At 46.6% G+C, this 26,474-nt stretch overlaps 1 protein-coding gene across 1 annotated transcript in view; it reads left to right on the top strand.

The window, feature by feature from the left end:
• Positions 1–17,489, top strand: part of LOC133377591 (solute carrier family 2, facilitated glucose transporter member 5-like) — a 32,000-nt gene extending 14,511 nt beyond the window's left edge. Inside the window, exons 7-10 of the mRNA XM_061611938.1 lie at positions 4,293–4,394; positions 8,075–8,150; positions 14,678–14,805; positions 17,138–17,489. Coding sequence (XP_061467922.1) covers positions 4,293–4,394; positions 8,075–8,150; positions 14,678–14,805; positions 17,138–17,311 — 480 coding nt within the window. The 3' untranslated portion in view covers positions 17,312–17,489. The remainder of the gene's footprint in view (positions 1–4,292; positions 4,395–8,074; positions 8,151–14,677; positions 14,806–17,137) is intronic.
• Positions 17,490–26,474: the final 8,985 nt, after the last annotated feature.

The following is a 26,474-nucleotide window of genomic DNA, read 5'->3' as shown; positions in this document are numbered from 1 at the left end:
AGGTTGCAGCATTTGGCCGTGATGGCTGTGCTCCGCCACCTTAGTCAGAGGCAGCATGCTTCTGAAAACCAGTTGCCGGAAGCCTCAGGAGGGGAGAGTGTTCTTGCACTCGGGTCCTGCTTGCGGGCTTCCCCCAGGCACCTGGTTGGCCACTGTGAGAACAGGATGCTGGACTAGATGGGCCACTGGCCTGATCCAGCAGGCTCTTCTTATGTTCTTATGTTCTTATGTTCTTAAGTATGCAAGTAATGAGCCATGAGGGAAGATTGAGCTCGCTCCCCCAGTGCGCGTTCCAGGAAAGAACTAAATGCCTCAAAGGCTGTACAGGATATAGAGCAGGCCACAGAGCATATCAAGGTAGTGCTGCAATCACCTGGCGAGGGAGGCTAACATAATAGGGCTGCTGGCCTCACTGCGCACCACCGCTAATACCCGTCCTACGCTTGGACTGCTACTGATAACCTGCACCCTGTCTCAACTAGCGAGTTATCATGCAGGAGGAATTGGGTGGGTGCCACCCCAAGAGCCAAATGAATGCTTGAGTCCACAAGGGCGCCTCGAGCACAGCCCAGAGCCGTTAAGGCTCCAACACACCTACTGGGATTGAACCCACTGCGACCCCTGGTTAGAGCCAGAGGCCGAGGTCTGGGCACACGCCAAAGATGTCCGCTATCCACCCCATTACCTAATGCTGGCCTAGCCAGGGTAACGGCGCAGCCAGAGACCCGGATGCTCCACCTCCCAGCACAATGTCGGATGCAAAGCCATGCGTCATCCTGATATATCATCATGGGCAGGGCATGAGACTGATAAGCCTGTGTCATCACCCCCATGTATAGGGGATATGCATTGAGCCAATCATGATCAACTTTCTTCTTTCTGAACACCTCTTTATCCCTAGGCTCCTCCCCCTCCTCAGAATTTACCTCAGATTCCCGAAGGAAGAGTGTAAAGATGTTTAAGTACTCCACATTTCCTTTTTAGTGCACAGGCTCACACCCAGGACTGTCTGCACGTGAAGCAGACGTGGTAACCACTACACCTCAATAGATAGAGCTTGCTCCCTTGGAAGGACAGGATCCCTGCTGGCCGCATCCCCTCAAATACCACAACCCCGACAGAAAGAAGACTAGTCACAGTGAACTAAAAGCCAAGCAGGCAGATTTTCTATCCTGCAATGCAGCACTGGAGCCCACTTCCGGATCAGCTGGCTTCCTGTGCTCCTTCTCCAGTGCCTCAATCCATGCCACCAATGCACGAATTACTCCCATCTTGTCCTCCTCAACTGACGACAGAGGCTGCGTTTCAGGACGCTTCGCAGCCCACTTCACAAAGAGAATCCCCCCGCCTCTGCAACGGCGTCGTAGGCAGCACTATCGAACCACACCTCACGTAAGCAGAATTAAAATGTCGAAAAACCAAATAAAGTGAGCACGGTTAATGCATGCAACCAAGCAGTAAGCAGCACCATAGCTATTGGAGCTATTGTAAAAATACTATGATTAATACGAAACAATTATCCGAGGCAAGACATAAATGTATGCCCCCCCCGCTAACCAATCCCCTCTCTCGCCCCCCCCCGCAACCTACAAGTGGGGGGATTAATTAATTAACAGGTATATCAGTTCTGGCTCCAGATAGGGCCACGCAAGCCTCGACCTTGGCTAAGGCCACCCTCAACCAACCCCAAACTGCCCCCCCATTGTAGCCAGCCGCCTCTAACCACACCAAAAGACTAACAAAATGGTGCTGGCAAGTAAAAAATTGAGGCCGCGCCATCAAGCCTGCCGCCAACGGTCCACAGCGACGTGGGAGGCAGGGCCGCAGCGCAGCACCCCAGCCCAGGCAGGATGCCCATCGAGGGGAGGATGCACTGCCACCACCCTGCCCCCTCACTCCACGGGGAATGGGGAGACACAACCAAGCTGTAGGGTCTGGGAACAGAAAAAGATGAGGGAGGAATGCAAGTGGGACGTCGCACCGCCCATCTCCCTGTAAATTGGCCTGAAAAACAGCTGATTGGTGGCCGCTGACCAGCTGATCCCCGAGGGGGGGAACGATCACTGCTATCACGTCACGTCTAGAGGCAGGCTGGCCACAGCTAAGCCGGCCTGTGATCTTCTAATCGATACAATGATTCTCCCTCCTCCCTCCTGTCACCACAAGCCCGCTGCTGCCAGCTGAGGCACAGCAAGGTGGGCAGGAAAGTATCCGCTGACCCCAGGCACCGCTCTCACTCCCTCACTATGCAGAGAGACGGAGGGAGGCGAGAAGACACCTCAAGCCAGCATTGCATGCCACAAGACAAAAGAGGCACCAGTTTGGGGGACGAGCAGGCCTTTATACCCGCTCATCCCGCAGTCTGATCGGGTGAGCTAAACCCACCTGACCAATCCCCCCTAACACTTCAGGAACATTCCCGAGTGTTTTTGAAAGGATGGGAGATGGCAAACATGCCCCCACTCAAGGCAGGAACGCAACTGTCTGACTTGGGGGCAGGTGGATTACAGACATCGCAATTTGACTTGGAGGGAACCATGAGTCACTTGAATTTCCTTTGTTATTCAGCACCCACATGGAGCCAATACTGAATGACTTTCTCAAATGATTTCACCATAGACAAAGGGGAAAAAGAAAGGAAAAAACCAAGGAACATTATATAGCATGACTTCAGCTGAAAAATAGGAAGTTAGAAAAGAAGTTTCATAGATTAGTCAAGGTGAGGGAAAGAAGTAAACTTTAACCAGCTAAGATAGGTTACCACTCTACCTACAGTTGGGGCAGACTAATGATCATGCTTCCAATAGTTAATGTGAAGTGAGCACTGATCTCAGGTGAGGTGAGGCTTTGTGCAAAGCCAGGCTCAGGCCCGAGGCAAGGCTAGGCAAGCTTTAGAGTAGAGTCAGGGCAAAGAAAGACTTGCCTCCTGTGCTATAGGAGATCAGAGCTTTGATGCTGCTTCAGTGACAATCACACAGAGACTGAGCTCTTTCTAGTAGAAGCAAGAACGTGAACTGAAGACTGAGTCCAACACTATTTACTACATCTTACTGGTGCACGACGGCCTCCCTTACATTTCATAAAAACAGCCCTGCTGGATCAGAGCAGAGCACATCATGGCAACCAATGAGAAGCCCACAAGCAGAACTTTAGCACCACAGCACTTTCCCTCTTGTTGCTCCAGCAACTGGTATTTACTCCCTCTGATAGTGGAGGTAGTATGTACCATCATAACGTGTAGCCATTGATATTATCTACCATGAATTTGTCTAATTCCCTTTTTAAGTCACCCAGTTTGGAGGCCGTCGCTACATCTGGTGGTAGTCCAACATCCTATTCTCACAGCACCCAACCAAATGTCTGTGGGAAGCCCATAAGCAGGACATTGGTGCAGCAGCACTCTCATTCTTGTTGCCCCAACAAATTTCTCCTTTATTAGATGACCAATTATTTATTTTTAATAATTACTTAAATAAATAGTTATGAGAGAGGCAATAAAACCTCTCCCTCTCCACTTTCTGTACACCATGCACATTTTTGCACACCTCTATCGTGTGCCCCCTTACTTGCCTTTTTTCTAAACGAATCCCCTGCCCCAATGTTCAACTCTATCCTCATAGGCCAGTTATTTCAGCATCCTTTATCACTGTGGTTGGCCTTTTCTGCACCTTTCCTAGCTGTACAATATGGTTTTTGTGATATGGTACCAAAACTGCACACAATATGGCATTATATTGGCAGAATTATTTTCAGTCCCCTTCCTAATGATCCCTAACAGAGAATTCACCTTTTTTCACAGCTGCCACATGTTGGGACAACATTTTCATTGAGCTTCCACCGTGAACCCAAGTAGTCTTTCCTGGTCAGCCACTGACACTGATGAGTTCAGACTTAGTATATTTGTGAAGTTAATTGGGGGGGGGGGGAATTGTCCCAATGTGCGTCTTTTATATTTGCTTACACTGACACTCTCAAGAAATCTAAAAGGTTAATCAGGCAGGATTTAGCTTTAGAGAAGCCAAGCTGATAGGTCTTCAGCACTATTTGTTCCTCTATATGCAGATCTTGGAAAAGTTACTTTTTTGAACTACAACTCCCATCAGCCCAATCCAGCGGCCATGCTGACTGGGGCTGATGGGAGCTGTAGTTCAAAAAAGTAACTTTTCCAAGCTCTGTCTATATGTTAGGTAATTTGATCTGTAATAATGCTTTCCACCAGTTGTACAGGAACATAATAAGCTAACCAGCTGGTAATTTCCAGGATCTCTCTTCCTTCTCTTTGCATTCTTTAGGTATATTTTGCTAAATCTAAGGGATATAGGAATCTGCTTCTCATTGGCTTTGGGATCTGCTGCATTGTTAGTGCTCTGATGACCATGACTTTGGAAATGCAGGTTTGTAATTGGTGGCATTTAGGGTTGAGGATAACACAATGGGCTGTCGTTTGCCTCTGGTCCCCTCCCCCCGTAATCTGCACTATGTAACAGCTCCCAATCCTGTAGGAAAGTTGGCTGTTGATGCAACAAAACATTTTGTTTTTAAAAAGTATGTATACAAACAGAAACAGAAAAACCCATACACAAATATATGAGAACAGATGTGATTTGCAATGGATGTAGGACTGATTGTAGGGGGAGACTTGGGAGAAAAGTTACTTTGGATTATAACATTCAATTGGATTTTTTATGAAAGCTTCAAGGGAACTGATGAGAAAAAACATAGCTTCCCACCTACAGATCTTTCCTGTGAAAATTACATGGACGCTGAATTCCAAGGTGAGATCTCACAGGGGCTCAGTTCTTGTTATTCTGCATTATCTGCTGCAATCTGTGGAATATGGGCCAGCAGTTCTACAGAAAACAGAAGATTTATGTAACTTTAAAGTTGACAATGAGGACACTGAGCTTGTCAAGGATTAATACCTCAGCACAGTCATTAACCAACATGGAGACAATAGCCAAGAAATCAGAAGAAGGCTAGGACTGGGGAGGGCAGCTGTGAGAGAACTAGAAAAGGTCCTCAAATGAAAAATGTATCACTGAATACTAATCTCAGGATCATTCAGACCATGGTATTCCCGATCTCTGTGTGTGGATGTGAAAGTTGGTCAGTGAACAAAGTGGGAAAGAGAAAATTCAACTCATTTGAAATGTGGTTTTGGAGGAGAGCTTTGTGCATACCATGGACCGTGAAAACAACAAATAATTGAGTGTCAGAACAAATTAAACCAGTACTGTCACTAGAAGTGAAAATGATGTGTACAGGCCCATGGGCAAGCTCAGCCTCTTCACCAGCAGAATAGTTGCCTGAAGGCAAGGGGGGCTTGTATCCCCCCCCCCAGCCTCAGTTCTCTCTAGTCTAGCATTCAGCTTTAGATGGGTCAAGCGACAGTCAATGTGAGCTCAGAGCCACCTGGGGCCTAATCTGAGGTTCCTAATAGGCATTCCCACCTGATGCTCTGCCAAGAGTGCTGTGTGATGCTGGGAAGGTGCCTTGTTAACCAAATAGTGTAGACCTTGGAGCGGTTAACTCCCCGCCAGGAAGCCAGATGACCCTGGGAAGGAGCCTCCATCACTAGAGGGCTATTCTGAGAAAGCCGTGACTTAATCCTTTGTAGTAATTAGTTGCTCATTACTGTGCTGTAAACATGTATCCTATAAAAGAGTTCCTGGTTGCCCAGTTCGGTGTGTTCAGACTGGTCCATGTTCGTGCAGAACCAGGCAGCCTGTTCCATCTTATTGGGTACACCTGCGGGTTGAAAGCTACTCAATAAACTTTGTCTCCTTTTAAGTAAACCTGCTGATGAGTCTGCCTCATTCCCCTCTCTGGTACCTCCAAAACCTGAGTGCCCAGGCTGGGGCAGTACATGATGAAAGTGAGGTTATCATACTTTGGACACATCATGAGAAGACAGGATTCACTAGAAAAGACAATAATGAAGGGAAAACCAGAAGGGAGTAGAAAAAGAAGGCCAAACAAGAGATGGATTGATTCCATAAAGGAAGCTACAGACCTGAACTTACAAGATCTGAACAGGGTGGTTCACGACAGATGCTGCTGGAGGTCACTGATTCATAGGGTCGCCATAAGTCGTAATTGACTTGAAGGCACATAAAAACAACAAGTTCTATGGAATAAGGGATGGCTGTTGTAAAGATGAGGGGTAGCCTGTATAGCTCAGGAATGGGGGAGGGGGGAATTCAGTTTTGCTCAGTTTAAAGCTGAATTTATTACATTTGCACTTTCGGAAATGATCTGGGAACTGAAATATAGCCATCCATCAAAATTCACACTTATCCGAATTTTGCAATGCAGTTCTCCTGCCAGACAATGTTTACAAAAAATGCATATATTAAGGGAAATCTGCATAAAATGCATTATCTTAAGGGGAAATTGCTTACAAAAATGTGTACATAAGTTAAAACTGTGAAAATTGTATTTGCTTCCATACACCCCAAAGAAGACTCAGGAGACAGAATATCAGAACAATGTTATATTTATTAAAATATAACAACATTTTTTGAAAACCTGCAGGTGTAATAAACCAAATTAGCCAAATTGCAACTGAATGGCAAGTGAGGGTAAAACTCCCTCTGGAATCGCTCCAGCCCTCTGGGTATGTACTTTAGCCAATGGTTGTAGCTCCCCAGCAAAGGATAGGGAAGAAATTCCTCCCTCCTTGCTAAGCATGCCTAGGGTATGCACCAACCTGGGCCCTGCTGTACTGTACTGTTCACGCTAATGTGCAAGTCAGGTCATGAGGGCACCCACTAGTTTCCCCCAGATATAAAGCACAGGTAGTTCCCTAAAGGATGCCCCTTAATCCCAGAATGCTTCAGTATATTTCCTATTTTCCCCCAATTTCCTCACCAGCCCGAACTCCATGCCACAAGGCTAGCACCCGCTCCTCCAAAAGCCAACTGAATTCAAACCCTCATAGTATGAAGTAGGCAAAACGAGAAGGATCCTTAAAAGCAGAATCCAACATAAAAATTCCTACTCAGCCTCAAGTGGTGACTGGCAAAGCCCATACTACGTGAAGGGAGGGAAGGTGGGTGCAACAAAGCACAAAAGAGGGAGAGGAAGGAGCAGAGATGGCTTATAAGCCTGACTCCACTCCTACACAAAGGCCGGAAGCCTGCACGTGACCCCAGAAAGTTCCTTCCCATTGGGAGGAATCTTCCCAAGCCTCCTTTGCCAGAAGGAGAGGATGGTGGCAAACACGCCCCCACCTAAAGTGGGAACAACATTAATAGGAGAAAATCACACTAAAATGCTGAAGAATTTTCATGAGTATTTTTTTTTAATAAAAAATTGCTGCAGAACAGGAACTGTAAAAATGAGAAACTGAGAGAACAGAAATGGAAAGATCTTTCCATCCCTAACATAGTTACTCTCCAGTTACTGTTGGACTCCAATTCCCATAACCTCCATCTAGCATGGTTAATGGTCAGGGATGGTGCGAGTTACAGTCCAGCATAGGGGTGGGGAACCTCCAGCCTCTGGGCCAAGTGACATCAGCTGGGAATGAATGTGAAAGCCTTTGCGAGTCTCCCTCCCTCCTCCTTCAAGTCCCCTTAAAGTAGGAAGGGGGGAGACTCACAAGGCCTCTCTCCCCACTTCAAGTCCCTGATGTCAGGAACTTAATGGGGGAAGGGGGGAAACGTGGGGAAACGTTTCCTTCTCTCCCTTCAGATGGACATCTGCTGGGGCACCTGAAGATGAGGTTGCTCATGTGGCACACATTACTGAGACCTAGGTGGGTGAGCAGAAAGGACTTTTTCTGACCCAATGGGTTTCCAAGCACCTGCTGCTACTATGCAAAGTGGCAGCAAAAAGCAAGCATATTTGCCATTTTTTTTCATAACACCACCACGTGAACGACAGGCCCAACTGTCCAATTTGGCCTGCAAGCCCAATCCTGATAAGGATCTTGCCCATGGAGCCAAAAATATCCTGCACCCCAGCCTAACAACATCTGGAGGGAACCATGTTGGCTTTCCCTGCACTAGATAAAGGACACTTGGCAATATTGCAAGTACATAACTGAAATGTATCCTATTTCCTCCAACAGACGGTCTATCCGGTAATGGCATATTTCACCTTGCTTTTGATGAGCACATTCATCTTTGGACACTCCATTGGGCCAGGTAAGTGCTCCAGTGATGTACTAAGCTCTTTAGATTAAAGATACGAATAAATAATTCCGCCCCAATTTCAGTGGTCATAGGCACACCCACGGGGAAGTGATGAGTCACCATGGAAGGTGAGGGCAAAGCTATTTGTGCCTTGTGCCTTGTGATGTGGAATTTTATTATTATTATTATTATTATTAACTTTATTTATACCCCGTTGTTTTACCAAATTGGAACTCATGGCAGCTTCCAGGTAAAAAACACATACAATTAAAAACCTATCCAAAATAAAAGCATACAATACATAGATGAATAAATATAAACAGATATAATTAAAAATGAACTCTAGTTTAAAATAGCATTAAACTGTTTCTAATAATTAAAAACATAATCATAAAGTCAGAATAATTAAAAAATAAACTGGTAAGAACAATATAGCATCTGTTTGGGCCTATCCTTGGCCGCCTTCGGAATCAAAGGCTTGCTGAAATAGGAAAGTTTTTAACTGTTGGCGAAAGGATTGCAGGGAAGGGGTCATTCTTATCTCCCTAGGGAGGGAATTCCAAAGCATAGGGGCCACCACCGAGAAGGCCCTATCTCGTATCCCCACTAGTTGTACTTGTGCGGATGTACGTATTGAAAGAAGGGCCTCTCCTGAAGATCTCAGGGTCTGGGCAGGCACATAGAGGGTGATGCGGTCTGACAAATAGCCTGGACCCAAACTAATAAACATATATTCTTTAGAAATCATGAAGTTATAATATATTAATATGTGAATCAAAGCTGAAAATCTCTTCTTCTCTGCTGATTCTGTTTCTTTGAGGTCCCTTCCAAGGTCCCTTCCTGGAATGTTCAGTATGCTAGGACAGCAAGGCCCTGGAAAGTAGATAAAGGGGGGTAAAGCAGTCTCAGCGCTGGGTAAAGCAGTCTCAGTGTCTCCAAAGGTTCATGAAGGGTCAGCTTTGGAATGTATTAGGTCAGAGAAGTGATGGGCTGGTATTAGAGTTTCTGACTATTATCTAGTTGGCTAAGTTTTATTGTAAGCAGCATAATGTCTAGGTAATACTTATGTGTAACTTTTGGATTGGAAGATGCTGACTTCTTTGTCTTGGAGGGTATAAAACTGTGGGCATCAGTGTCATGTGGCAGAGCTCCATCGAACATCATGGGAAACTGACTTCCTGTAAGTTTCCTTACTAAATAAAGGCCTACTTTTTTGCTACAAGCCTGTGTCCTCAATTTCTTCAGGACCCCCGGTCCATCAGACCCCTAAATTCCCTGTCACTTGCTCCTTCTCCTGCCATGGCCAGATTCCAGGCTGCACATCTGCTGTGCCCACCAGCCTCTGTGTGTTGCTGCAATGCCAGATTAGTACATAATAAGATCTCAGTCATCAGTGATTGATGATGTGGTGTGTATTACTGAGTCCTGGGTGGGCAGACTTGGAAGTCTTTATTTATTTATTTATTATTAATTCTATTTCTATGCCGCCTTTCATCTAAATGGCCCTCAAGGCGGCTCACAAAAAAAATAAAAAATAAACACAAATACAAAACACACATCAGAAAAAAATACAGTGCACAAAAATTTAAATAACAAAATTATACAGCCACAAGAGTGGCTGTATACTATAGTCAGCGGGGATTTTTCACATTCCACAATGTTAAATGGAAAATATCTCCCATGCCATTCTGAGGCTTCCCATAAGCTCATTTCAAAACAAAACCTTACCAAACTTATAGTTCTGAACTCAGAAATGCTTGCTTAACAACCCTGTCAATTTTCATGACGATACACAAAACAGAGAGAATAGAGAGTTCAAAGTCTAAAAAGAGAGAAAAAAACTCAGAGCCCTTTTGGACTTTTTTTCTGCGAGTTCTCATAATCTGTTGAAATTCATTAAAAATCAGCCATGTTCACAGAGTACCTGTAATCCTAATACATGTTACCAAATTCTTCCAAGCTACACAGCAAGTGGATTGGACTGTGAAAGACCAACCCAAATTGTGTTTGCATTTTGACAACTTTGTAGGGCAGTACAATATCTCAGAGAGGAGTTCAGGTCTCCTGCTCCCCTGGTGCATTCACTATAGCTGCCCAATTTCCCTGCTTTTTAAAGTGTGGTAGAAATATCTGTGGGCTATAGGTACATTCTTAAACGGCAAGGTTTTTTGCCTATTAGTGAATATTAACATTGTTAAGAAAACAATATGAACATCACACATTTGAGGAAGGGGCTCAAAACCTGCCAAGCACCTCCTCTTCTTGATTTCAGACATCTTTAGCAGACTCTCTGGCGTCCACAGGCCTTTTCAAATTTAATGAATTCTTTTGCGGCTCTCCAGTTCTTCTGACACTTTATCTGCTCCAACTGTGCCTGCCCAGATACACAGTGCAGCGTCAGTACAGGCTGCAGGGACAGCGAGGGAAGCCCTGGTTCATAAGACTCATCTCAGTCACTGGAAAACCCCTTTGTCTTGGAGCTGGCTGTGAGGGCCTGCACCTGGTGCTGGGTCAAGGAAATAGTAAAGGTGAATTGCTGCTGATATACCATCCACTAGGGATGGGGTCCGCTTGTATTCCAATAGTCTGTTATTCTATACCGATCCGCTCTTTGTTTGTTCCTCCTTGCTTTGGCACTTGCCAATTCAATCCACTGTGGGGTGTTTTGTGCAGGACTTGTTTGGTGATTTGATCTGCGAGTTGGTGTTTTTTTTGTGTGGAGAAAATGTTTTTCGAAAATTTTAATGTAAATGCTTATGTTAATGATCACAGTGTCCCATATTTTCCCCCTATTTACATATCAATTAGGCAGATAATTGCCTTTGAGTCTGTCTCTTGCCTCGGGCTAACTGATGTGCTGCTTAACGATTCCCCTCCCTTTCTCTGTTTGCCATTCTTGAATTAGTTTGTCAGCAGCACTGCAACAGCATCGCCACCACCACTAGTACCACCTTGTATTTTTATTCACAGACATAGACTGACAGGCACACACACACATTTAGCACAGAGAGAGAGAGGCAGAGAGAGAGAGAGACCCTGATGAGCAGAGGACAGCAGCAATGCAAGTGGGGTGCGTCGGGTCGCATGGGTCACTCTCTCTTATCATCATAATGCTTCCCGTGCAAGAGGATAGAGATTCAGAATGCACTGAGCTGTCTTGTTTGAAAAACACAACATTGCAGGATGATTTGACAATTAACATTGATGACATATTTATATAGCCTAGGGCAAGGCAGGCAACCAATATTTTTTGCATTATATGGTGATAATAATGCATTTTTTTCCATTATATGTAATTGACAAATGGCGATCATTATCATACCTACAGTGTTACAAATGCAGCAACATTGAGGAAATTCCAAAGATAATTACATAAAATAGGAGGGATTTTTTTTAAAAAAATCCTGTGCCGATCCATGCTGATTATAGCTGTGGCCCACTGCAAGAAATCAATGCTGGTCCGAAAAGATAGCGGACTGTTGAATTCGGTCGGAATCTGGTACTAAGTCTGATTTAGAGGACATTCTCCCCTATCCCTACCATCTGCCCAGCAAACTCTCTGACAAAGGTGGAAATTGAGTTGTTGCTGGTGTGCTCTTAGGGTTAAAGTTTCTGATTATTCAAGAGCTGCAAAGGGATCACGGCTTCACAACAACCAACAACTCTCCAGATATATAGGTGGGAGGTTCACCACACACTTCAACTGGACCAGAGTCAATACATAACTAACGCGCAGACAGATGAATGTTGATTGAGGCACTTCATTGATGAGCAAGGGAAAAAATGGCCAACACATTCTCACACTACCAGAGTTTAAACATTTACAAGTTCAAAGCTGGGTAGGAGACACTCTCACCAGAATTCTAAGGAAAAGTTCCCTTCCTGATCTCAGGCATCTGCTTTCATAGTTTCAGAACTGACTTAGGCCCGTCCTCAAGGCATTTTCTCTGCTGCCAAGGCTTTAGCAATCTTATAATAATCAGACAATAATTAAACAACTCACCTGAATAATTCAATCAATATTGCCAATATATAAACATATATATGTTTTCCTGTGCTGATAGGAGCCCATTGATTGAATTATTGAAGTGAGTTGTTTGATTATTGTCTGATGTATACAAAATATATGCTAAACTATGCTACCTATTTCCTTATAAAATCCTTAAATCTAAAACTCTAACAGAACCATCCACTCAGCATCTTCTCTGACTGAATTAGTGTAAGCAGTTGCAGTGCTGAAGGATTTCAGCATCCATGCTACCTCTAGTGTTCTCGCTCAGGACTCCATGATAACCATGATGCTGTCTTGTGTTGTCACTGATCAGACCTAAAGAGCAAGGCATAACCTTGATTGGGTTTTTCTCCATGTGGAAGAAGGGGAGGTGGATGTCATCCCATTCTCATGATTCAACCACATGCTGGTGAAGTTTGTATTTATAGTTGTGATCCTCCCCTGCAGGGGTGGTGGTCAGATTAAGATGTCCAACCAGCAGAGTCTAATGGAATCCAGTTAATTCCTAAACTCCTTGCGTTTTTCCCCAAAATTAATGTTTGCTGGAGGGTTATAACTCTGTTGATCCAGGGCATGGTTAATGCATCCTTGTGGGAGGGCGTTGTCCCAGCTCAGCCTTTCCCAACCAGTGTGCCTCCAGATGTTGTTGGATCACAATTCCCATCTTTCCTTACCATTGGCAATGCTGGCTGAGGCTGATGGGAGTTGTGGTCCAACAACATCTGGAGGCACACTGGTTGGGAAAGGCTGTACCTAGCTATCTTGAAAAAGGCAGGGATTCAACAACTCCTGAAACACCCACCCTAGACCCATTGGTTTGTGACAACCACAGCCCCAGTCTTTTTGGGGAAGGAAATCAAGAGAGCCATGCTGGAACAGTTGCAGGCATCCTTGGATGATGCCAATTATCTTGACTCATTTCAGTCTAGGTTCAGCCCTGATTATGGGACTGAATTGGTCTTGGTTGCCCTGATGAAATGGAAATGGACTGCCTTCAAGTCAATTCCAACTTATGGCGACCTTACGAATAGGGTTTCCATGGTAAGCGGTATTCAGAGGGGGTTTACCATTGCCTTCCTTTGAGGCTGAGGGGCAGTGACTGGCCCAAGGTCACCCAGTGAGCTTCATGGCTTTGTGGGGATTCGAACCCTGGTCTCCCAGGTCATAGTCCAACACTCTCACCACTACACCACACTGGCTGTCTGGTCGCCCTGATAGATTACCATTTTTTGGCAAAGGACAGGAGGAGTGTGACCCTGTTATTTTTACTTGGTCTCTTGGTAGCTTTTGATACCATTGACCATGGTATCCTTCTGAACTGATTTGGTGAGATGGGTATTGGAGGCATTGTTTTACAGTGGTTGTTCTACCTCCAGGGCTTGTTTCAGAGAGTGACATTGGGTGATTATTTCTCAATTCCCTTCTGTTGCGCTTTGGGGTTCCGCATGGTGCAATCTTGTCCTCAGTGCTATTTCTACATGAAGCCATTGGGAGCAGTCATTAAGAGATTTGGGATGAGATTCATCAGTATGCTGATGATACCCACCTATATTTATCTGTACCATGTGGATCAGGAGAGGCTATTCAAACCCTGCACTGGTGCCTTGACTAGATGAGCTGGATAAAGCTCAAAAAAATGGAGTATGCATTATGGGGGGCAGTTCCTGAGTTTGGATAACTGATCAATTACCTTGTTTGAATAGGGTCTATATTCTGGGGGTGCTCCTGGTTTGTTCTCTGTCATTTAGAGACCCAGGTAACCTCAGTAGCTAGGAGTGCCTTTTACCAGCTTCAGCTGGTAAGATAGCTACAGGATACACTGACTGCTGTTATCCATGTGCTGGTAACGTCGAGGTTGGATTTCTGCAATGCACTCTGTGTGGAGCTGCCCTTGAGTTGGGCCTTGAAGCTACAGCTAGTACAATACACTGCTCACTGGGGGAGACTATCACCATTATGTTATACTGCCACTGAAAGAATTTCACTGGCCTCCAGTTAGCTGCCAAGCTACATTCAAGGTGTTGTTCTCATGTCCAAAGGGCTATACAGCTGAGGACCAGGATACCAAAAAGATTTTCTCACTTCTTATTTACCCAATCGATCACTGTGCTGTACAAGAAAGAGGGAGCGCCTCCTACAGACGCCATTTTATCAGGTGGTCCATTCCGTACAGTGTAGGAATATGAACTGAGTTTGGTGACAACTTCCTTTTATAATCCCCTCCCATTACACATCAGACCAGCACTGTCTCTGTTGTCTTTTTGTCACCCGTTGAAGACTTCCATTTTTCAACAAGCCTTTGAAGTGGAGGTCTTTATCCCAATCTGTATCTGTGTTGGCTTTGAAATTATTTTTTAGATATGAAATCGTTTTTGTTTTTCCATATGGAATTGCCTGTTTTTATCGTTGATGCTTTTACTGTGAAATAAGGAATTTTGATTCATAAATAGAATCAAATAAATAAATAAGTAGGATAGATACATTTGTCAAAAAAATTCAATACCCTGAATCCTTTCTATCCACCTAGGTCCAATTCCATATTTATTTGTAGTGGATCTGTTCCTTCAGTCATCAAGATCTTCAGCTTTTGTGATTGCAGGATTTCTACAGTGGTTCCTAACCCTCCTTGTAGGACTGGTATTTATTTATGTAGAGGTGAGTGATTCAGAATTACATTTTGATGGAGAGTGCATAGTTTGTGTCAGTAAACTAAGCTCTGCCCCTTATCCCATCATCATTGTCCCCCACAAACCACCAGTGAAGGCATATCCTTAGAGTGATTTATTTGTCATCATTCCTTGCCCCCCTCTCCCAAATCCAAATCCAAAGTGTGTTTTGTTAAAGCTGAATGTTAAATCAACTCAGATATTTTTGTAGTGTCCAACATGGTTCAGTGCAGGATGTGGAACCTCTGGCCTTCCAGATGTTGATAGACTGCAACATTCATTTTTCCTAACCACTGACCATGTTTATCTGGGCTTATGGAGGCTGAAATCTAACAACATCTGGATGGCCACAGCTTCCCCTCTCAGTGTGTAGGCTTAGGATTCAAATGTGGACTACTCAGTAAGCTTAGCAGTCATGGAATAAGAGGAGAGGTCCTCTTGTGGATCAGGATTTGGTTAAGTAGCAGGAAGCAGAGTAGGAATAAATGGACAGTTCTCCCAGTGGAGGGCTGTAGAAAGTGGAATCCACCAAGGATCGTTATTAGGACCTGTGCTTTTAAACTTTTTCATAAACAATCTAGAGTTAGGTGTGAGCAGTGAGCTGCGCAAGTTTGCTGTTGATACTAAAAGAGCTCTGAAAGGACCTCTCCTACTGAGTGAATGGGTGGTAAAATGGCAAATGAAATTCAATCTAAACAAGGGTAACGTTGTGCATATTGGAGCAAAAAAAATCTTAATTTCACATATACGCTCATGGGGTCTGAACTGGCAGTGACTGACCAGGAATGAAACCTTGGAATCATAGTGGATAGCTCAATAAAGACTAAGGAGGTGTTTGTTCTTCCCGTTGCTGCTCTGGGTAGTGTCAGACAAAGAATAGAGGAAACTCAGGTTCACACACAGTCAAACACACTTCCATGAGGCTTTGCTCTTGGGACAGTTGGTATCTATAAGTTTAACCTACCACAGGGTTGCTGTGAGGACAATAATGGTGAAGATACAGTAAAACATCTTTTGCCTCCTAAAACAAATGTAGATTGTAAATGTAATAAAAATATGAACTTGGAGTGTGCATCAGCTCTGTGTGTACCCCAAATTACAAGGTGAAAAGGGGTGATATAGGCAAGGTTTTTACATATTCAAAATAAGGATGTGCCATTAACAATGCTTCTTGGATCAGATCAGGGATTTCCTAACTTCTAAATTGCTGGGCGGATTTAACTGTAAAAAAAGCTGTAAGGCCTCTCTCCCCCACCTTGAAGCTAAACAAAGTTGACTAGGGAAACACATTGAGTTCGAGAGGGGAGGGGGTGGACATGTGCAGGGATCTTTCATTTCTACAGACAGGTCTAGCTTTTAATCACAGTGAATTGTTTTCCCAAGGAACTCCAATCATAGCCATTTGGGGGAGTGATATTTAAATAAATAAATAAATGGAGTTGTTCTTCACACAGGTAATCATTCTGTGTTTTGGCTGTGATAGGATGTCAGCAATGGAATTAGACTATGGGGCTAGACTTCTTTTCCAGTACTTTTCTAATAAAACATTTAAAGATCAGTCAATAATACTTCAATTTTTCTTTTTTCTTTTCTGGTTTTCTTTTCTTTTTTTCCAGTTCACATTAGTTCCCCTCCCCCCTAGTTTGCAAGCTTGGAGATACTATCACATGGCCATTCAACTTCCTCAGTTCAGATTTGGGCTTTTCACGTGATTTTCTTTTCCAGTTTCATTCCAATCTGTTTTTCAACAAGTTGTGCCTATGCTACTTAATTTTCATTCTGCTCCCTCCCCTCCATTTGTGCAAACCTCTCTTAGGATTTGTCAGTCAAAGGTCCTCATGAGGTGTTTTAGTGCACCACACAAACCTGATAGCGCCTGCAAAGACTCGGCTGACTTTTGGAGGGCATGGGAGCTGGCACAAACCCTCTGGGGCAAGCGGTGGCAGCAGGGAGGAGCCGACAATGAAAGCGCAGAACAGCATAAAGCAAAACAGTAGCAGGCCAAGTGCAGGACAGGGGGCACAATCTGCCCCTCATCCTGAACTGCCACCTGAGGTAAATATCTCAGTGTGTCTAATGAGAGCATGTTCTTGTAAACCGCCCAGAGAGCTTCGGCTATGGGGCGGTCTATAAGTTTAATGAAATAAATAAAATAAATAAATAAATTGGAGATAGCTCTGTCTTGAGCTCCCTGGGTGGAGGGAGGGGAGCCCAGGAGATGTGTGTGTGATAGGCAGATAAATAAATCAATAAGATTCTGTATTTCACTCATATTCGTCTCTTCCTCTTCTTCCCTTCCGCTCTTTCATTTTCATCTCCAGACAAAGCTTGGGAACTACACCTACCTCATTGCCTGTCCTATCAATATGGCCGTCTTTATTTATATTTTCAAGTTGGTTCCAGAAATCAAAAACAAGACATTTGTGGATATCAGGAAACTCATAGAGATCCAGAAGTCCAAGAATATCCACCTCAAGAAGCGGACAGTGAAGTAGAAACCCAAGAGACACTCTGTGCAGTTTGTTTATTAAATATCCCGGGGGGGGTACAAAAGAAATGACTCCAAGAGAGAGCTTACTTCTCTTATAGTTGAAAGTTCTTTCCATGGCTTCTTAAAAGGAATTTTACCAGGGGTGGGGGAATGAACTCCAAAGGGCACTTTAAAATCACGCAAAGGGGTGTTTTTAATCTTTGTTTTAAACAATTAAACACATTTATTTAAATAAAGAAATGTCATGAAACATGTATTTTAATAGTAAATGATCACAACTTGGCATTCAAACTTTAACTGAAAATGTCCAGAACTCAAAATTATTATTTTTTTACAAAATCCCGTTCAGCATAATTCTCTGGAGCAGGCTGATATTTCTTGTCTCCGGTTGAAAGAAAATGGATAACAGCAGACCAGGGATTATAATTGGCTGTATCAATCCCATTCAGACCTATGTTTCGCCATGCATTAACTGCCTATGCTGTCATTCTTGTTTGTGTGCCCTCCACTCTAAGGATATGCAGAGACACAATTCTTTCAATTTGCATTGAGTGTGGCGAGACAGTTGCGATTGCTGCCAGATGTTTTTGCACCATGCCAGAAGTTATGGGCAATAGCTGGCGAAGACACACAGACACTGAATGCCCTAAATCACTGCCATGTGGGAAATGGGGCACTTCAGAAATAACTGGCCAATGTTCACATGCTTCATCTGCAAATACACCATCACTTTTTTTTTTCCTGTGGAACTTGGCATACATCTAAGATATCTCCCATGAATTCTGTTAGCCAAATTTGCTTATCATCCCATGATTTCAGAAAACCATGGGCTTCTGCTTTTCCTTTTCTATCTCCTGTCTTCTTAAGATTTTCCCACACTTTCTGGCAACCAGACATATTGTACAATCCTACATGAATGAGACCTGATGCTGTGGAAACCTTACATCATGGAAATTGGTTTGCTTCAGGAAAGACAGAACATAGCAGCTTTGTTTTATTCTTTGATGTGTGGAACTAGGCGTTTAAAACTAACAGGTTAGCCATCCAGATCTTCAGTTCTGGAACAGTAACAATGAAGGATTCTGCAGCAAGTTCTGACTGGCGAGCACAACTCAAAAAATTAAAATTTCTCTCATGTACTGGTCACTTAGAAGTTTCCAGAGACCAGAGTTTTTCTTGTGTTTGCTGATTCTCCACCTGTAGTAATTCATGTCAGTTTCTTCACATAAGAACCACATTATTGCGCCTCGGCTCTCCGTGAAGGAGTAGGGAGGGGAGAGGCATGAGTTTCAGGCGCCTCAGCTGCCAGAAGGCACGGAAGACCCAGGAGTTGTTGAGTCTGCTCGGGGCCTTGGGGGGGGCAGTGAACTTGAACTCCAGCCAATTCCCACAGGTGGCGTGAGCTCCGTAGAGGAGAGTGCACCGCCCCCAGTCATTCCCGAGGGCCCGTCAGGGGACGCCCCAGAGGTTGTACCAACTCCTCCCTTGCCAAGCAGTTCCCAGGACGCTTCCAGCGTGATGCCACCTCTTGACCTCGAGCCTGCAGCCCAAGAGCAGGTGTCTTCCAAAGAGCCGTTGGAACTTGCCCCCCCCTCACCTCGCGCCCGCTGCCGTGAGAAACGGACAGGGCAGAGACAGGACTTACGAAGGAGTCAGAGACTACAATCGAAAATGTTCCCTACATAAGCTGGCCTCTCAAAGAGGGGAGTCGCTGAGTCAACTTCCTTTACGCGCCGCAGAGCATGTCTAGAGTGCAGTTAGGGGTTTCTAGTGAGTAAGGCAGGTTTCTATATGAAGCGCAATGTCCTAGATGTATCCATTACTCTAATAAAGCAAGATTTAATTGCACCCGCGTCTCCATCTCGTGGTTCCAGCTCTGGACGGGATAGTTTGACTCAGCCCACATCCCTACTCGACTCTGTTTCCATGATGGATGACATGGATGTGGACGGAGCAAGAGGGGGAAGACCCATAACCATGGAAACTTTATACACCGAGCTCCAGAACCTCAGAGCCACTATGCAAGCCCTGCAAACCAAGAATCAGAACCTCAGAGCCACCACGCAGGCTCTGCAAGCAGATAACCAGAACCTTCGATCCTTGATTGCCCAAGTCCAAGCTGCGCTGCTCGGGGCGGCAGCCCCTGTAAAATCCCCGGTGGGGCTTCCCGTTCAGTACGGGGGCCAGAGTGAACTGTTTGCTACGTTTCTAGCCCAATGTGAGTTGTATATGCAGGTGCGCCAAGCTGAGTTCCCGACAGATGACGCGAAGGTGGCCTTCATTATCAGCCTTCTGGAGGGGGAAGTGGCCAAATGGGCTACCCCGTATTTGATTCGCAATGATCCGGTTCTGTGACAGTATACTGTCTTTAAGGACACCATGGGGAAAATGTTTCGGGACCCCCAGTGGAAGGAAACGGTGGCCCATCAACTAGGAACCCTGAGACAAGGAAAGGGGTCTGTGGGAGCGTACACCAATGCCTTTCGTGTTTTGTCTCAAGAAACAGAGTACAATGACCCAGCCTTGATGTACTTTTACAAAAATGAACTGAGTCCAGAAGTTTTGGATGAACTGGCGCGCTCCACACCCCCTGACACTCTAAGGGTCTTGATTCAACTGAGTCTGCAGATAGACAGCCGTCTGGAAGGAAGGAAGCTGGAATGGAGAATGGAGCCTTCCCAGGTCCAGGTTGCTACTCCACTGCCTCACGCGCGCCCTGTACCCAGTCTGGGCACCCCTGCTCTCTCGGGAGAGGAGCCCATGCAAATGGGGGGGGGGAGACCGCATTTGACCGATGAGGAGAGGGAGAGGCACCAGAGGGAAGGACTGTGTCTGTACTGTGGGAAGCCAGGTCACCTTGCCAGGAACTGTGCAGCCAAGACAGGGAGACCCCAGCCACTGGAAAACTTCAAATCCCAGCTGTCATAGAGGCGAGAGAGTTGGGGGGTGCCACAGACACTGAGCCTCCGCCACAACCCCTTCTGTCCCAAGGAGCCCTCCTGTTACCCATTTGCATCACCCTGCCCTTGGGCGAGAGCTTCTCAGCCAAAGCTATGATTGACAGCAGAGCATCTTGTTTCATGGATCGAGACCTGGCGCAACACCACGCTGTCCCTATATGGGAACTGAACCAGCCATTGGCCATGGAAACTATAGATGGCCAGCTCCTGAAGTCTGGGGGAGTAACCAGAGCGACTGAGAATTTGGAGGTGACTGTCCCAGGGCACTGGGAAGACCTGTCATTCTATGTGGCATCCTTGCCTCACTTTCCGGTGGTGCTGTGCATGCCTTGGTTGGTCTGGCACAACCCCACAATCTTCTGGGATGAAGCGGTGGTGGCTTTTACCTCGCAAGTACTGCCATCAGCATTGCCAGCCCCGGGAGAAGCTGGAAGTGTTGGCAGGGGTGCCTTCCCCAAGAGAAATAATGTTGCCAGCCAAATACAAGGATTTTCAGGACGTGTTTGACAAAAAGGAAGCGGAACAACTCCCTCCTCACCGGCCCTATGACTGTGCCATTGAATTGAAGCCTGGAGAGTGCATCCCCGCAGGGTGAATCTACTCTCTGTCTGAGCCAGAGTTGGCAGCACTAAGGGAGTTTTTGGACACCAACCTGAAGAAAGGCTTCATTTGCCCTTTGCAATCCCCAGCCGGCGCACCCCTGTTGTTCGTTAAGAAGAAAGGGGGTGAGCTCCACCTGTGTAATGATTATAGAGCCCTCAACGAGATCACGATCCCCAACAGTTACCCCCTGCCGCTCATTAGGAAGAAGCTGGAGAGGCTGCGATCCGCCAAGATTTACACAAAACTGGACTTGAGAGGAGCTTACAACTTGGTGCGGATCAAGGAAGGGCATGAGTGGAAGACAGCCTTTCAGACCTGTTACGGTCAGTATGAATTGCTGGTCATGCCATATGGATTGTCGGGAGCTCCTGGAGTCTTCCAGAATTTTATGAATGGCATCTTTAGGGACTTTGTGGACCGTTTTATGATTGTTTATTTGGATGATATCCTGATGTACTCAGACACCCCTGAAGAGCACGACGCTCACGTGCGCGCTGTGTTGCAGAAGCTAAGGGAACACCGGCTTTATGCTAAGTTGGAAAAATGTGGATTCGACCAGACCACTTTGGACTTTCTGGGGTATCACGTCTCCCCAGCAGGAGAAGAAATGGACCCAGAGAAGGTCTGTTGCGTGCTCACGTGGCAGCCCCCTAAGACCAAGAAGGATTTGCAACGTTTCTTGCGGTTTGCCAACTACTATCATTGGTTCATAGCCAATTACTCCAAGCAGACAGCACCACTCATGGCCTGTCTGAAGGGTTCAGGACCTTTCCGTTGGATGGAAGCTGCTCAAGAGGCCTTCGAGAGGCTGAAGCGAAGGTTTGCTACGGAACCCATTCTACAGCATGCAGACCCCACTCTTCCTTTTGTGGTTGAAACGGACGCCTCGGACGTAGTAATCGGAGGTGTCCTTTTGCAGCCCTCTCAAAGAGGGGGAGGACTGAAGCCTTGTGCCTACTTTTCCCGAAAGTTAACTGACTCTGAATGAAACTATACCATGTGGGAAAAGGAAATGTTGGCCATCAGAGATGCCTTTGAAGCCTGGAGACACCATCTAGTAGGGGTGCAACAAGAAATTGAGGTCCGCACAGACCATCACAATCTGGAGAGTCTACACACCGCCCATAAGCTCAATCAACGACAAGTGCTCTGGGCCCAGTTTTTCACACGGTTCCATTTCAAAATCCATTATATCTCGCAACCACAGAATAAGAGAGCCGACACCCTGTCTAGGAAGCCTGAATACCTGGGGAACCCCACTCCAAGACTGCTACAGTTTGTTATCCCTCCTGAGAAAGGAGTGGTTGGAGTTTGTCAAGACTCCTGGGAGGCTGAAGTGAGTGAGGCGCAAAAACAGGATCCATATGTCCAGGAGCGGCGGGCGGGCCTAGGCGCTCAGGCCGAAGTGGAACAGAAGAACTTTACATGGAAGGATGACATACTGCACCATCAGGGGGCGATTTATGTGCCCCCCGGGGAACTGAGAGCCAGAGTTTTGTGCCAGTGTCATGATTCCCCCACAGCAGGTCATTTCAGGGTCTTTAAGACCATTCAAGCCATTACCAAGGAATTCTAGTGGCCTAAGGTGAAGAAGGAAGTGGAACATTACATCCACTCCTGTCCCACTTGTATGAGAGCTAAACATGCCACGGGGAAGCCGCCAGGATTGTTGGAACCCCTTTCTACTCCGCCAGGACCATGGCAGATGGTTACTATGGACTTTATTACAGATCTTCCACCTTCTCAGGGGAAAACCACAGTTTTTGTGGTAGTTGATGACTCCTCAAAAATGGCTCACTTCATTCCATGTGCTGGGCTCCCAAACGCTCAAGACACTGCTAAGTTGTACGTTCAAAATGTGTACCAGCTGCATTGACTGCCAGACAGCCTGGTTTCCGACCGAGGGACTCAATTTACTGCACGTTTTTGGCAAGCTTGGTGGAAGTTGCTACAAAGTGAATTAAGACTGTCGTCCACTCATCATCCCCAGACAGATAATAATAATAATAATAAAATTTTATTTCTGGGTCGCCTATCTGGCCGGGTCAGCGGCCACTCTAGGTGACGTACAATTTAAAATTAAATACAGCAATAAAATACAACATAAAAACCAAACTTCAATCTAAAACTAATCTAAAAACATCCACAGCTGTAGCAAGATAGAATTAATCTACTCCCGGGATCTTGTAGGCCTGCCTGAAAAGCCAGGTCTTCAAGGCTCGACAAAAACTTGGCAGGGAGGGGGCATGGCGGAGATCATAGGGCAAAGAATTCCAGAGGGTGGGGGCCACAATCGAGAAAGCCCTCTCTCTGGTCCGCACCAGCCTAGCTGTTTTTACTGGTGGGACCGAGAGAAGGTCTTGAGTGGCCGATCTCGTTAGGCGGCATATTTGGTGATGTTGGAGGCGCTCCTTCAGATAAACTGGGCCGAAACTGTATAGGGCTTTAAAGGTTAGTACCAACACCTTGAATTGGGCCCGGTAGACAACTGGTAACCGGTGTAGATCTTCTAACACTGGAGTGATATGATCACGGCGGCGGCTGTTCTTAATCAATCGTGCCGCCGCATTCTGTACCAGTTGTAATTTCCGGACCATTTTCAAGGGTAACCCCACGTAGAGCGCATTACAGTAGTCTAAGCGAGAGGAGACCAGGGCATGTACCATTCGTGGGAGAAGATGGACAGGAAGGTAGGGTTGCATCCTCTGTATTAGATGTAATTGATACCAAGCTGCCCAGCTCACTGCCAAGACCTGAGCCTCCATGGACAGCTGGGAGTCAAGAATGACCCCGAGGCTACGGACCTGGTCTTTCAGGGGCAATTTCACCCCATTAAGCACCAGGTCTACATCTCCTAACCTTCCCTTGTCACCCACGAGCAGCACCTCGGTCTTGTCAGGGTTTACTTTTAGCCTACTGCCTCCCTTCCATTCACTTACAGACTCCAGGCACTTGGACATGGTATCCACAGCCAACTCTGGTGAGGACTTGAACGAGAGATAGAGCTGGGTGTCATCTGCATATTGGTGGCACCGCAGCCCAAATCTCCTGATGATGGCTCCCAGCGGCTTTACATAGATGTTAAATAGCATGGGGGAGAGGACAGAACCCTGTGGCACACCACAATTGAGAGGCCAAGGGTCTGAAACATCCCCCAATGCCACCCGTTGGTGCCTGTCCAAGAGATAGGAATGGAACCACCGTAAAACAGTGCCCCCTATTCCCATTCCCTCCAGGCGATCCAAGAGGATACCGTGGTCGATGGTATCGAAAGCCGCTGAGAGATCCAGGAGGATGAGGAATGCATATTCTCCCCTATCCAACGCCCTCCTTAAATCATCCACCAGTGCGACCAAGGCTGTTTCAGTTCCATGTCCAGTCCTGAAACCCAATTGGAACGGATCTAAGTAATCTGTTTCCTCCAAGTGTGTCTGTAATTGCTTGGCCACCACTCGTTCGATCACCTTGCCCAAGAATGGTAAATTAGAAACTGGGCAAAAGTTGTTCAACTCTTGGGGATCCAAGGAGGGCTTTTTCAGAATGGGCTTTATTACCGCCTCCTTGAGGACTGATGGCATTGCACCTTCTTCCAAGGAAGCATTCACCACCGCCATGATCCCTTCGCTCAGTTCCTCTTTACAGCTCATAATGAGCCATGTGGGGCAAGGATCAAGCAAACAAGTGGTTGGCCTTACAGTAGAGAACACCTTGTCCACTTCCTCAGAGGGAAGAGGCTGAAACCGTTCCCACTTGACCGGATTGCAACTGGCTGACTCTGGCCCACTTCCTGTATCCACGGCATATGGAATCGTGTTCTTCAGGTGCTCAATTTTATCAGCAAAGTGTTTAGCAAACACGTCACAGGAGGCTTTAGAATGTTCCATGGGTTCCTGCGCAACTGGACTGACCAGGCTTCGGACCACTTGGAACAACCTCCTGGGACAACACTCTGCGGACGCAACAGAGGCAGCAAAGAAATCCCTCTTTGCTGCCTTTGTTGCCACTTGGTAGGCCGCTATTGCTGCTCTAACCAGTGTCCGATCGTCCTCGGAGCGCGATTTCCGCCACCGGCGCTCTAGTCGTCTCACCTCCTGCCTCAGACCCCGCAACTGAGGTGTATACCAAGGTGCAATCTGAGTTCTATTCAGGGGGAGAGGACGTTTCGGAGCCACCCGGTCTATTGCCCCGGTGATCTCCTTATTCCACTCCATCACCAGGGTTTCGACCGGGCAACCTTCAGGCAACTCCAAATCCCCCAGCGCATTCAGGAATCCCTTAGGCTCCATCATGCGTCTGGGACGGACCATCCTAATAGGTCCCTGTCCCCTGCAGAGGCTGTGTGGCATTGAGACGTCCATGTTTACCAGATAGTGATTTGACCATGACACGGGGGTAAAAGAAACAGCCCCAATTTTCAGAGCACTCCCTCCCCCTCCCGAGACAAACACAAGGTCAAGAGCATGACCGGCTACATGGGTGGGCTCAGTATTACTAAGGTGCAGTTCCCAGGAAGTCATGGTTTCCATGAAATCCCGAGGAGCTCCTATGAGAGGCGCCTCAGCGTGCAGGTTAAAATCCCCCAAAACCAATAGGCTGGGGAAAGGACCCGCACACCCGAGATGACCTCGAGCACCTCGGTCAGGGAGTCTGCTGTGCAGCGGGGTGGGCGGTACACAAGCAGAATCCCTAAACTGCCCTTTGGGCCCAACCTCCAGTACATGCAGTCAACAAACTTGGTCTCGTGGAGAGGTGGTCTGGCAAAAATCAAAGACTCCCGATAAATAACTGCCACTCCCCCTCCCTGCCGACCCGCCCGCGGCTGCTGCGAGTATTGGAAACCGGCTGGACACATGGCCTCAAGTACAGGAGCTGAGGCCTCATCCAGCCAGGTCTCCGTAATGCACGTCAGGTCTGCGTTCTCATCCACTATCATATCGTGGATGAGTGTTGTTTTCTGTACCACAGACCTGGCATTACACAGCAACAGTCGGAGGTTGGATGGAGTTGCGCATCCCCCAGTTTTATTCTGGCTATGAACAGGCCTGGAACAGGGAATGGATATTAAGCATCTATCCCTTGTTCCCCTAAACTGGCGTGGCCTGCCACCCACACCTTTCCAACATCTGCCGCCCAGCCTCTTAATACTGTGGCCCCCCACCATAGCCCTTTCCGATATGCACATGTCCCCCTCCCCGCCTAACACTCAGGCAGGCCTCCCTACCCCCAAACAAGTCCACGTAAAGTACTTTGCTACAGATTTTTCTTGCTGCAGGTCAACTCATAGGCCGTCTGTCTCCCCTCACACCCGGGCCTCCAGAATGGCCCCCGGCCCTCGCCACACTCCCAACACGTCCAACAACTTCCTCTCCTCAGCAGGGCCGAAGTGTCACCTCGTCTTCCTTCCCCTGTAGGCCTGGTCTTTTGGAACCGCCGAAGCGGCTGGCGAAGGACGTGCTGCGTCGCGCCGATGGCACCACGGCCTCTCCTCCTCTTCCCCACACACACGCTGCTGAGGGACAGAATAGGCCGCATGGGCAACGCCCCAATCCGCCGCCCTATGCCCTCGTCCAGCCGACTCCCTCTCCCAGGCGGGAACGCCCCGAG

The sequence above is a fragment of the Rhineura floridana genome, chromosome 1 (genome assembly GCF_030035675.1).
Source record: "Rhineura floridana isolate rRhiFlo1 chromosome 1, rRhiFlo1.hap2, whole genome shotgun sequence".
NCBI classification, from domain to species: Eukaryota; Metazoa; Chordata; class Lepidosauria; order Squamata; family Rhineuridae; genus Rhineura; species Rhineura floridana.
The sequence above is the reverse complement of the archived record's forward strand: the minus strand, read 5'-3'. Positions and strand labels throughout refer to the sequence as shown.